Below are 12,922 nucleotides of genomic sequence, written 5' to 3'. Positions count from 1 at the left end.
TCTGTGTACATGCTGGATTTTGGTATAGTGTGATTTGAAATAAGAGTCTTTTAATTTTCCTTCATGAACATTTTTATTTGTATTAAATGTAATGTGCCTACACTGAACCACAGATGCCACAGAAACCTGCATGATCGCTTTTGGATGGACCTTATCACACCGATTTTAGAAGAGTTTTTCTTTTGGGTATTTTGGACACAGCAAGAGAAGTGACATCACTGCTCTACTGCAGTTGTTTACACTTGCATCACTCTTCCTGTTTTTTGACGATTATCAGCTGTGGCAGGAAACAATGAAAAGTGCTGTGAAATGTTTCCATTAAGTTATGAAAATGAAACTTTCCACTTTGCGACCCCGTGAAAAAATTAAGTAAATTCCATGATTCAGTAGCTGTAAAACCACCTGTAGTAGCAATAACTGATCTGTTTTCTGTATAAATTTCTGTCATATTGTGGAGGATTTCTTTACAGCTTCAGTCCATTGAGGTTTGCAGGCATTAGTTTACTCATATTTTTGCCATTCTGTTACAGATTTGCTGGTGTGCTTTGGATCATTGTCTTGATGACCTAGTTTGACTTCATGATTCATGACTGACTCTATGCCTGCGAGGTGTTCAGCTCCTGTAGCTAGCAAACCCAAATCATGACACCTCCACCACAGTGCTTGACAGCTGGCATGAGGTGTTTATGGTGATATGATATGAACTATATTTGGCTTTCACTTTGCTGGGACATCCACTCATGGGAAGATTATGGTACTGTGTTAAACCACAGCTAAATGCACCACAGCAGCGAACTCCCAACACTTCTGCTTCTATAGAGGTGCTCAGGCCACATCCTGCAAATCTGATACTCATTCTGTTTGACGGAAGAGTCAGGACCAAGATCATACCATAGGTGTATTATTGGAAATATAAATTCATTCTTTATTGTGAGACAAAATATATATTGAAACAACTGCCTCAATGGAAAGAGAACGCCAAGCAAATCTAGTTTGCTTATCTGCCTGCTAACGGCTCTCTGTGAGCACACAACCTGTTAAAGAACAAGTTAACTGCTGAATGTGGACGACAGCGTAACTGTACCAAAACAAAATGACAGCAGTGAAAGGGAAAGAAATGACACGAGTAAAGCAGTTTAAAAAAAAAAATTTAAATTGTTCTGCTGAAGACAAAATAAAGGTACAGATTAAAGCGAACTCCCAACATCAATAAGCTATAGCTACAAATGATCATTTTATTTTGTTGAATAAAAGAAACCATTTCGGAACAGTCACGTTTTGTCTAAAGGTTGCGATATTGTTTAATTATCAAACATGCAAGCATTTAAATTGCTAGTAATGTACAGGGAGACGACACGTTGCTTGCTATTTGTCCAGATTGATTAAAAGACGTGTGCTTCATCGAGGCGAGGGCAGAGCTCTAAAAAGCAGAAAGCTGAGTATGTGGCTGGCCAGCCGCTGCTAGGCAGAGCTTTGGCGAGGTTGAAGCTACGAAGCCCTCTATCTCATCTTTCTCCGGGGTAGAGAAAAGGTAAGCTATCCTGCAGTGGCAGCAGGTTTTGGGCTTTACAAGGAGAGTGAGGCGTTGACATGGCAATGAGACCAAACGGTCTCTTTTCAGTGTCGTGTCCATCCACGTTTCTGGCTCACATGGACTCAAACTCATCTATACGCTGCTTGGTGTTGCCCTGGCGGATCTGCCGTAGGGTTTTGTACTTGTCTCTGCCCGCTTTGACGTTCTCGGCATGTAGCATGTCGTTCTGCGTTTTCTTGGTGTCGTCCCGAGCCTCCGCCAACTCCGAACTCAAAGCCTGGACGGAAGACAAAGGGAGGGAGGTGGTGAGACACAATTCACTTAAGATCGACTCCATCGTTGCTCGAATGAAATATTTGCTTAAATTTATATCAACTCCTACAGGGAGTTGATACATACAGGGAATTTGGCTTTTGTTTATTCAGTCAAGTTTTAAAGACCAGAAACACAAAGACACATTGTTGTAAAGATCAACAAACGGCCAAGAAATGCTGAATTCCGACAGCCGGCAGCTTGTGGTTGCTCCCATATCATAATAAGGATGAAAAGCTTTTAACAGCTGCCGTTCAACAGGACATCGGTACATCTGAGTGATAAAAGAAAACAACCTGCCAGGCTGGCTTATGCGCCACCTGATTTGCAGATAAAAGGCAGTGTTAATGTATTTTCACAGCTGCTCTGGATTCAGACAAACCGCCGCTGTAACCGAAGCTGCAATCAAATCTGTCGTATATTCTAATGTGCAGCAGGAAAACTTACGAGCTTTTCACTGCACAGGCTACTTTCTGCGGATTAAACTACAAAATTCAGACCCAGATCTTTTTAGCAGCTTTACCGGAAAATAACTTTGCCACAGTGTCTACGCAGCAGTGGTTTCAGAAAGGATGCAGTCCTTCCACCAACGCTTCACCTTAAGATGTACAGATTGTACGATAGTGCCAATGAGGACAGAAAATTAGTGCAATCTTTGTTTTTCCAATGATTGCATGTGTTGAGAAACATCAAAAACTCGACCGACTGATACACAGTACTTCCTCACTTTGTTCACCACACTGAATAAAGAAGTACATTCAAAGTTTTGCAGAAATTTATTAATAACAACAACAAAAAAAACCCCATCAAATTGTACGATTCTTGGCTTTTGTCTAATAAACTGAAAGAAGCATTATTTATTTAGTCCTTTCAGCTTTGTGACAGTCCTGAAGTTGCAAATGATGCCAGATACACAGATTGCGTTGAAAAGTGGGATTGGAGGCTTTGCATTTGCACTGACAAACTCGACTGTGCCGGTCTTGCAGAAACCCGTTTTCTCAGGTGGTGTTTCTGTTGTAGCAAACTGGCAGCAAGTGTGTACGTGTCTGCCAGCTTGGATGTTTGATGAAAGGAGTTCTCATTAATGCAGAGAAAACACACACATACAGTTTTTGTTGTGTGCATCTAAAACAGCTCACTGGACACTTTATTAGGTACATCTACTCAACTACTACGTGCAAATAGCTAATCAGCTAACCACATCTCAGCAACTCAGTGCATTTAGGCATGATCAAGATGACCTGCCTAAATTTAAACTGAGCATCAGAATGGGAGAGAAAAGGGACTTTGAGTGACTTTGAACATTAAACAGTTGTTGGTGGGCTGTCTGCCTTTCAGAAACTGCTGATCTACTGGGATTTTCCCCACACACCCATCTCTAGGGTTTACAGAAAATATTTTCTCTTCTTAAAAGCAAAAAAGAAAATATCAAGTGAGCGGCATTTTCTCTGGGTGAAAACAGCTTGTTGATGCCTGCAGACAATGGCCTGCTGCTGGAAACTGCTAGAAAGGCAACAGTAACTCAAATAACCTCTTGTTACAATCAAGGTATGCACAAGAGCATCTCTGGACACAGCCAACTCACACCTTGAAGCAGATGGGCTACACCACACCGGGTGACACTCCTGTCAGCTAAGATCAGGAAACTAACAATGACCACGACAAGAAGATATCTGAGATCAAATGGTCACCAGCTGCTCTCAATCCAACTGGGCACCTTTGGGACGTTGTGGAACAGGAGACGCACATCATTAATGCATGCAGCAACTGTGTGATGCTGTCTCGTCGATATGGACAGAAATCTCTGAGCATTTTTCGAGGTCTTTGTTTAATCTTTGCCGTGCAGGATTAAAGCAGTTGCCCAGCAAGTGGGACCTAACAAAGTAACCAGTGAGTGTGTACCTTTGGAAGAATCCCTCCCCCAGAAACTCAGGCTCATTTCTACCTGTAGCTGTTTCTTAACACGTTCGTTCTTCTGCGCCTCAGTGATTCGTTCCTCCTCGCTGCGGTGGCTGGTGACGCCGTCGCTGAGAAGCTCGGCACTGGCCTCGGCGTTCGTTTCATCCTGCTCGTCGTTTTCTGGCGCCGGTGGAGATGTCATGGCCGTCTTAAGTTCTTCCCTGGTCTTCTCCAGGTCCTCTTGTGCTGACAGAGCCTGGAAAGAAGATACATGCATACTTAGAAAGAGTAATGACAACCACACAAACACACAGACACACAAACACAGGCATTACTTTGTGTTGCCATTCTGTTGCTTCCTCTTCTTTTTTTCTCTTTGCGTCCTCAAGCAGAGCAATTTTGGCAGTGAATTCTGCTAACTCAGCAGCCTGTGGAAAATAATAACACATCCAAGCAAAAACTTATCACAAACATAACTGACATTTCAAGCACACAATGCTATTTGCAATGCAAAATAATATGAAGCAGAAATAATGATGCAATTCTCATATTTTAGGGAAAGGATGGTTCTGGTGGAGAAACACAGCCTTTGCTACATGGTTACAATTTTTTTTTACATTATGTATTTATTTATAAAAAAAAAAAATTCTAAATGTGAATAAAAGAGGAAAATGATGAATAATCACTGAACTGGTCAAACATGAATCTATAACAAAAAACTGTTATGTGGTTTTTCACAGATCTGGTGGCATCTACACCTGCACCACAGCACCAGTATAAATGAATGAATATCCACGTGCGTGTGCAGGTACCAGTTGTTCCTGGGTCTTCATCTGGTCAGCGGCCTGCTGAGCCAGCGCTGTCTTGGCCTCCTCCGCCACCTGCCTCTCCCTCTCCAGCCGCTCTGCTTCTTCCTTCGCCCGCTTCCTCTCCTGCTCCAACTCTAGCGCTCTGCGGGTCTGCTCCTCCAGCTCTGCAGGCACACGCATATCAGCGTCTCAATATGCATCGCTAACATGCAGTGACCACAGTTTCAGATTTGTTTTTTAGAGTTTTTGTTTTCTATTCAGTTCAGTTTCCAGAGTGGATTTGATCGTGTCAGTTTAGCCCCTTTTTGCTCTCAGATTATTTCGTTTTTATGTGGTCCAGGGTTAGTTTTAGTGTTTTAAATGGAATAAGATAAGATAAGATAAGATAACCTTTATTAGTCCCACATGTGGGAAATTTGTTGGATCACCTCTCAGCTTATGCAGGCATCTAAAGTCTTAATACAGAAATCCATTTATTTAAAAAAAAAAAAAAAACTGAAGTCAAAATGAGTTAACTAAAATGTTTCTCACATCTACTTTTAAGCTTTACTTGCAACCCTGGATGTAAAGTCGTCAACAAATATAAAGTTTTTTAAATAACATGTATTTTTAATGATGAACCGAAAACATTTTATGTTTACCCGGTAAAAAAAAAAATCCAAGTTAAAGAACTGCAGCAGACCAATATTTTCAAACGTCACGTCACGAGTTCTTTAAAATATGTTTATTTTTCATTTTTTAAACTTCCACATTTGTACCTGTACAGTCCAGATACAGAGTGGTGAATCCAACGCTTCAAGCATTTCTTAGATTAAAAACACTCCAGGTGTGAATTGTTCTTAATCTTCTGGGATCGGCGCCAGTACAGCCTGCTGCTGCCTGCGGTCTGCACTGCAGCTTCTATGTTATGCAAATTCAGAAAATTAGTAATAAGATGATGAACCACAGATGCTGATCCGTCTTAGATAGCAGTTCCCAAATGTTAAACATCAGCCAAGTAACGCAAACTTGTGGGTAGGTGTGCAGATTATCAGATTAGATACACTTCACAATAACCCTCACTTCAGGATGGGAAACTGCATTTGACCTCCAGGGAAAGAAAAACAGCTCCCTGTTCAGTGATTAAAACATTATTACCAAATGTCTCTTATCAGTTCAGTACTGAAACCACAATTAAAGTTATGTGTGAAATGACATAAATAAATATAAATTATGTCACTATAAAAGACTTGTGGCTACAAACATGTAATGACTCCCAGGACTAAAGGAAATATCTACGTCTCACAGGCTGACGAACAGAGGACGTGCAGAACGAGGTGAGAGTGACCGGTCGGTTTGTTTTTACCTGGCTACATCAGATGATCTGATATCGTCGAGTTGGTGTTGTTCCCACATCATCATAATAAATATTGTTCCAGGTTCAACACTGCAAGTGACCAATCACATTGTTGTGACGTAATACTAAGGAAATGTCCAAATATAATTATGCTCGACTCTAATCTGCTACTATGTGTCTTTTACACAGCTGGAACTGCAGCTGCTAGACCACAGCTTAGAAAGTTGATCAGACTGTCACCAAGAGTACCTGTTAAATCAATCAAATTAATTTCACTTTGATGTGCCAACAAACTCTCCTCTGACTGTGGGTCAGCAAGCTTTGTAGTTTAAATACATACACTTTTTTACGTTATGTTATCTAAGTTCTCTGTGCTCTAAATCACCAGATCTTTTGCCTGATCTGCAGCAGTCTGAAATTTTAGTGTTTTCTGTTCTCTAAAGTTCTTTAATCACCATTTTACCATCTTCATCTGTGATTGGTGTAGGAGGTGAAAGGCCCCCCTTTAATGCGAGCGTGCACAGAGCCTGAGACAGAGAGCTAAACAGAGAAAGCTGATAACCATCACCATGACAGCAGTTATCTCCGAGTGGGGCTTAGGTTTTGCTGAGCCAGCTAAAGCAAACAAAGCCCAGCCGTAATACTTCCTTGAGCTTCGTTTGTAGTACACCCCACTGTCACACACGCGCACGCACACACTAGTGAAGTGGGTGGAGACGTACCTTTCTGAGCTCTCTGAGTTTGCTCTTCGATCTGCCTCAGCCTCTCGATCAGCTCTTCCTTCTCTCGCTCTATTCGCTCCTTCTCTTTCTCTGCAAGCTCTCGCTTTTTCTTCTCATTCTCCAGCTGTGCCCTGTCCAGACCACAAAGAAAGCAAACGTCACATGATTGTGTACCGACAAAACTCAAGAGGAAGGTTTTAAAGGTTTGTGTTGAGTCTGGCTCCCTGCTGCTGTGTCTCCAGCTTCATATCAATTAACTATTTAACCCAGTTTCCCACAGAAAGCTGTGGTTCCTTTGTTCATGTGAACCCGCTGACACACACAAAAAAACATGTTTTTTCAGGCACTGCGTGCACACTCAGATCGACTGACTACTCAGCTTACATTATTCTTGCAATATTATGCCAAATTTACCTGTTTATCCATAACAACCACATAATATTGGCACACACAGACTGAAGATGATAAAACAATATGTTTTAGAATCACTTACAAAAAAACAAAAAAAACAAACAAACCCTTATGTAGTCAATAAAAGACACTTTTACCAATTTGTTAAGTAAAACTAAATCTACCCACACACACAAAAATTCAGCACAAAGTGAAACCAATGCTGGACACATTGATGGCATTTATAAAAATCGCCACATCACCTGCTACCAAATAGAAATATGTGGAAATTTACAGTTAACAGAAAAAAGTAAAGTTCAGCCTTATGATTTTCTTCAAAGCAGCACTGCCCCCTAGTGGCCAGAAAGGGTTACTAGCGTACTGTCACTTACAGTGGGGCAAAAAAGTATTTAGTCAGCCACCAATTGTGCAAGTTCCCCCACTTAAAATGATGACAGAGGTCAGTAATTTGCACCAGAGGTACACTTCAACTGTGAGAGACAGAATGTGAAAAAAAAAATCCATGAATCCACATGGTAGGATTTGTAAAGAATTTATTCGTAAATCACGGTGGAAAATAAGTATTTGGTCACCTCAAACAAGGAAAATCTCTGGCTCTCACAGACCTGTAACGTCTTCTGTAAGAAGCTTTTCTGTCCCCCACTCGTTACCTGTATGAATGGCACCTGTTTGAACTCATCATCTGTATAAAAGACACCTGTCCACAGCCTCAAACAGTCAGACTCCAAACTCCGCCATGGCCAAGACCAAAGAGCTTTCGAAGGACACCAGGAAAAGTATTGTAGACCTGCACCAGACTGGGAAGAGTGAATCTACAATAGGCAAGCAGCTTGGTGTGAAAAAATCAACTGTGGGAGCAATCATCAGAAAATGGAAGACATACAAGACCACTGATAATCTCCCTCGATCTGGGGCTCCACGCAAGATCTCATCCCGTGGGGTCAAAATGATCATGAGAACGGTGAGCAAAGATCCCAGAACCACACGGGGGGACCTGGTGAATGACCTGCAGAGAGCTGGGACCAAAGTAACAAAGGTCACCATCAGTAACACACTACAACGGCAGGGAATCAAATCCCGCAGTGCCAGATGTGTTCCGCTGCTGAAGCCAGTGCATGTCCAGGCCCGTCTGAAGTTTGCCAGAGAGCACATGGATGATACAGCAGAGGATTGGGAGAATGTCATGTGGTCAGATGAAACCAAAGTAGAACTTTTTGGTATAAACTCAACTCGTCGTGTTTGGAGGAAGAAGAATACTGAGTTGCATCCCAAGAACACCATACCTACTGTGAAGCATGGGGGTGGAAACATCATGCTATGGGGCTGTTTTTCTGCCAAGGGGACAGGACGACTGATCCGTGTTAAGGACAGAATGAATGGGGCCATGTATCGTGAGATTTTGAGCCAAAACCTCCTTCCATCAGTGAGAACTTTGAAGATGAAACGAGGCTGGGTCTTCCAACATGACAATGATCCAAAACACACCGCCCGGGCAACAAAGGAGTGGCTCCGTAAGAAGCATTTGAAAGTCCTGGAGTGGCCTAGCCAGTCTCCAGACCTCAACCCCATAGAAAATCTGTGGCGGGAGTTGAAAGTCCGTGTTGCTCGGCGACAGCCCCAAAACATCACTGCTCTCGAGAAGATCTGCATGGAGGAATGGGCCAAAATACCAGCTACTGTGTGTGCAAACCTGGTAAAGACCTATAGTAAACGTTTGACCTCTGTTATTGCCAACAAAGGTTATGTTACAAAGTATTGAGTTGTATTTTTGTTATTGACCAAATACTTATTTTCCACCCTGATTTACCAATAAATTCTTTACAAATCCTACCATGTGGATTCATGGATATTTCTTTCACATTCTGTCTCTCACAGTTGAAGTGTACCTCTGGTGCAAATTACTGACCTCTGTCATCATTTTAAGTGGGGGAACTTGCACAATCGGTGGCTGACTAAATACTTTTTTGCCCCACTGTATGTAGTTGTCATACAAAGTGTGCAGTACTAGGAGAAATACAGGATAGACTGGTGGGAAATGACTACCATTTAAAACTGCTGGTATGTATTTAGATATAAACTTCATGCAATAAATCCATTAATAGGTCTTTTTGCGCCGTACCTCTCCATCTGCTTGTGGTGCTTCTCCTCCCTGGCCTGAGCCTTCATCTGCTGCACCTCAATAGTATCAGGCTTCCTCCTCCTCATGTACAGCTCGTGGTTTCCCATACACAACGCCAGGATACGCTTGTTGATCCTCAACCGTGGGGCGTAGAACACAAAGTCCTGGAGGAAGCCGGCATAAGAAAGGTTAGTAAGTAAAAATTTTATTCTTCTGTGGGGGGGAAAAAAAACAAAACATTAAACCGTGTATGAATTCATCAGCACTTACTGGAGCCTTCTTGTCAATGGGCTTGATGACAAACTTCTTGTCATTGAAGGAAATGTTTCTGATCTCGCTCCAGGGGAAACCGATCTTTGGTGACAACCTGAGGCAGCAGAGAGAGATTTTACTCCACTTAAATAAACGCACGAGCTGGTAAACATAAAACTTCAAAACAACAGTGGCTTTCAGACGATGGGTGCCCATTAAAATCCTGGTTTTGTTTCAACAATCAGTTGTGTACCACTGTTCACAACCATTAGAGGGAAATAATGTCAGTGCATCCCAGACCTCATTTACATACTCGGACTAAATATCAAAAAAGTGTTAGAAGGTGGATTTAACGATTTAAACAAACGACTGAATTACGTTTTCTTGTGTAATTAAGTTCTAAATCAGCGGTCTCCAACCTTTTTTGCGCCACGGACCGGTTTATGCCCAACAATATTTTCACGGACCGGCCTTTAAGGTGTCGTGGATAAATGCAACAAAATAAAACTAGTACCGGTACCGAAAAAGAAGATTTATTCATAACACACATGAAAAGACCCAGGAAAACCGAGTTAACGATAACAAAATAACGCTGAAAACCGATAAAAACCCTGAAAATCATACATTTCACACCTGAGCCTCAACTCTCGCGGCCCGATACCAAACGACTCACGGACCGGGGGTTGGGGACTGCTGTTCTAAACCGCATTAGTGTATGTATGCCAGCCATCAATCTCTGTTCCACTTTTTCCCCAAATGAAACCGAGCAGCTGTCTAACAAAACGTCTCTTTTTGTTCCATTTTGCTCCTTCTTTGGTTAAAATGACGTATTGGTTTTCATCCGCTACATGAATGATTTCGTCAAACAAATACTGAGCTGAGTCCCTGATCACAAGAAACAATGACGATATCCACGAATAACACAACAAGTACACATCCATGCAAATGTGTAGATTTATTACTTGTCTTCATGCTCGTAGATGTTGAGTCCCAGGGCGTCGACCCCGAGCCACAGCTCTGTGCCCTTCTTGTTTTTAATTTCAAAGTAGTTGACGCCATACATCTCCAAGTCCTGAGCGATCTTCAGATACTCCATCATCGCATCCTCCCTGCACACACAATAGGAGAAAACAGTTAGCAGAGAAACATGCAGGAGCCAGTGAATGAAACTTTCCATGCAAAATAATATGAAACCATAACCATGAAACTTTCACAATACACTCACCTGAGCATGCTTCTGTGCTCCTCATGCCACGTCTGTATTCTGTCCTCCCACTGCTCCTTTGTCAACTTGTGCTGCTCCAGAACTCTACAGGACACGCCGAGGAGAAAAGGACACAAGCGACACAACACAAGAGTTAACAGTGAAAACAATAACACAACAAGCACTCCTGGGCTTTTAATCATGCTAAAATGTACACATTTTTACTCTTAACAAAGAGAGACTCTGGAATCAGATATTTCATTAGACCCACGTGGAGTAGCATATTATGTCTACTGATTTTACCTCTGTGGCAGTAGCCGGTCAGATGCCAGGTAGCCAGGCTTGTGAATATCGTTGTTATAGTCTCCGTATTTGGCCTGAACGGCATACGAGGCCAGCAGCACGGCTGTCTCTGGAGGACAGTAGTTCTCATCATTCAGAATGGCCTCCTTTACCTGCTCAGAGGACACATATACGCAAAAACACACAAGCGTCAAGATCTTCTGACTCCATGATTCATGGGTAAAAAAGAAAATTCTGTTTTTCCAGCAGAACTGAGTTGAACTAAAATAGTAATGCAGTCCAAAGATGTTTTAAAATACATTTATATCATTAATTAGTAATTCCTTTCACACTCTGGCTTTCTCCCATCTGTCTTGTCCCTCTCTGTTTAACCCCAACAGATGGCTACGCCTCCCTGAGCCTGGTTCTGCTGGAGGTTTTGTCCTGTTAAAGGGGAGTTTTTCCTTCCCGCTGTTGCCAAGGGCTTGTTCATATGGGGTCATCTGATTGTTAGGGTGTCTCGTAGGGTTTGTAACCTACAACATAAAGCGCCTTGAGCAGACTGCTGTTGTGTTTTGGCGCTACAAGCCAAATCATCTTTGGCAGATGTAAGCCAATGCAAAGCATTCCATCTTAAGTCCAAAGAAGGAATTTCTGAGTTAGTCGGACTTCCAACTCAGAAGTTGGTGATCCCCCACCAACCCTAACTTAACAGTCCAAATGGCGGCAGTGTATGTAAACATTTGTGACTTGTAACCTACACTACTACATATGTGTGTTTGAGACATAAGCCAAAATAAATAAATAAATTAAATAAGCCATATGCAGAACACTGGCCATGCATGTGCCTCATTAATGGCTCTACCTTTACCTTTGCTAAGCACTGAAACAAACCTTGTTTATTCTTCCTTTTCTGACATTCCTAATGAATGTGCTGAACTTGGGGGTAATGTCACTTCCCAGTTCCGCCTTCCAACTTACGATGCAAATGGAACACAGGACTCTGTTGCGGACACGGAAACATCACAGCTGAGCAATCATTCCTGTTTCACCTGGATGGAAGCACACTGCCTAGGCTGCATGAACAGTTGGTGCATTGTAAAGTGTAGTCTCGAAAAACTGGCAGGCAAGTGCACCTCAGGTGGCGGACTACAAGGACGCTTCAAAGAAGCATAACGGGAATCACTGCTCACCCGTGGTGTCTCCAGCTGTCCGCGCCCACAACAGAGTATAATTGAGGCCTTTTACTCATATATCAGAAAACTGGAGGTGACAACAGTCAGTGGGTGGGCTATAGTTAAATGAATGTAGAGGAATTACAGGGATTTTCACTAAACAGCAGGATTCAGAGAATAGTGTTTCTGTCAATATTATTCTGCAGCGGGGGATGCACATTAAACATGGTTATTAAAACAAAAACAAAACCCCCCAATTTAGCTGACAGACATTGGCAATGCAGATAGGGAAATAAATAATGATTTAAAACTCCAGGAAAAGTATTTCAGCTCGTCATCAAACCACCTTTCAATATTATATTTAATAAATGTAAGCCAGCGGCAACCATACGTACTCTTTTATTTGCTGATATGTTGATCCATCTACTGCCAATAATTGATGTAGAAAGCAAATATACCGGTAAGCATGATCTATACTAACCACAATAGCCACATTATATGACACCAGCTCAAAAAAGGTGTAATTATTGTCTTAGATAAGAAAGGCTCTTTACAGCTGTAAATCCAGCTCAGTTTTCATGCAGGTTTACCCCGTACATGAGCTTGGCAGCCTGAGCAGTTCACAGTACCTGCAGGAAGAAAAGTTTCTGTGTGATCTCCTGGATGAGCTCCTCAGAAACATCCTCAGGGAAGAACTTTGCTCTGAACTTGAACTGCAGCGGATTCTCCTTCTTGACATCCTGCTGGGTCACCTGGAAGGAACACCCGAACACAAGCCTTCATCATCTGCCCTTTACAAAGTGCATGGGACATGAAAGTCCTGAGAAAACTAAACTGAAAATACATTAAAAACAGATCTCAGTGTTC

At 42.1% G+C, this 12,922-nt stretch overlaps 1 protein-coding gene across 1 annotated transcript in view; it reads right to left on the bottom strand.

The window, feature by feature from the left end:
• Positions 1-899: 899 nt before the first annotated feature.
• The window catches only part of LOC308409356 (radixin), a 47,048-nt gene continuing 35,025 nt past the window's right edge, over positions 900-12,922 (bottom strand). The window contains exons 5-15 of the mRNA XM_080902040.1: positions 12,685-12,807; positions 10,902-11,053; positions 10,620-10,703; positions 10,357-10,503; positions 9,413-9,509; positions 9,143-9,306; positions 6,613-6,743; positions 4,558-4,718; positions 4,081-4,173; positions 3,792-4,001; positions 900-1,811 (exon numbers count right to left, since the gene is read on the bottom strand). Of these exons, the coding sequence (XP_080758166.1) occupies positions 1,647-1,811; positions 3,792-4,001; positions 4,081-4,173; positions 4,558-4,718; positions 6,613-6,743; positions 9,143-9,306; positions 9,413-9,509; positions 10,357-10,503; positions 10,620-10,703; positions 10,902-11,053; positions 12,685-12,807 (1,527 nt within the window). The 3' untranslated portion in view covers positions 900-1,646. The remainder of the gene's footprint in view (positions 1,812-3,791; positions 4,002-4,080; positions 4,174-4,557; positions 4,719-6,612; positions 6,744-9,142; positions 9,307-9,412; positions 9,510-10,356; positions 10,504-10,619; positions 10,704-10,901; positions 11,054-12,684; positions 12,808-12,922) is intronic.

This window comes from Rhamphochromis sp. 'chilingali', assembly GCF_963969265.1.
Source record: "Rhamphochromis sp. 'chilingali' genome assembly, chromosome: 14".
NCBI classification, from domain to species: domain Eukaryota; kingdom Metazoa; phylum Chordata; class Actinopteri; order Cichliformes; family Cichlidae; genus Rhamphochromis; species Rhamphochromis sp. 'chilingali'.
Note: the sequence above shows the minus strand (reverse complement) of the source record. Positions and strands in the feature narration are given on the sequence as shown.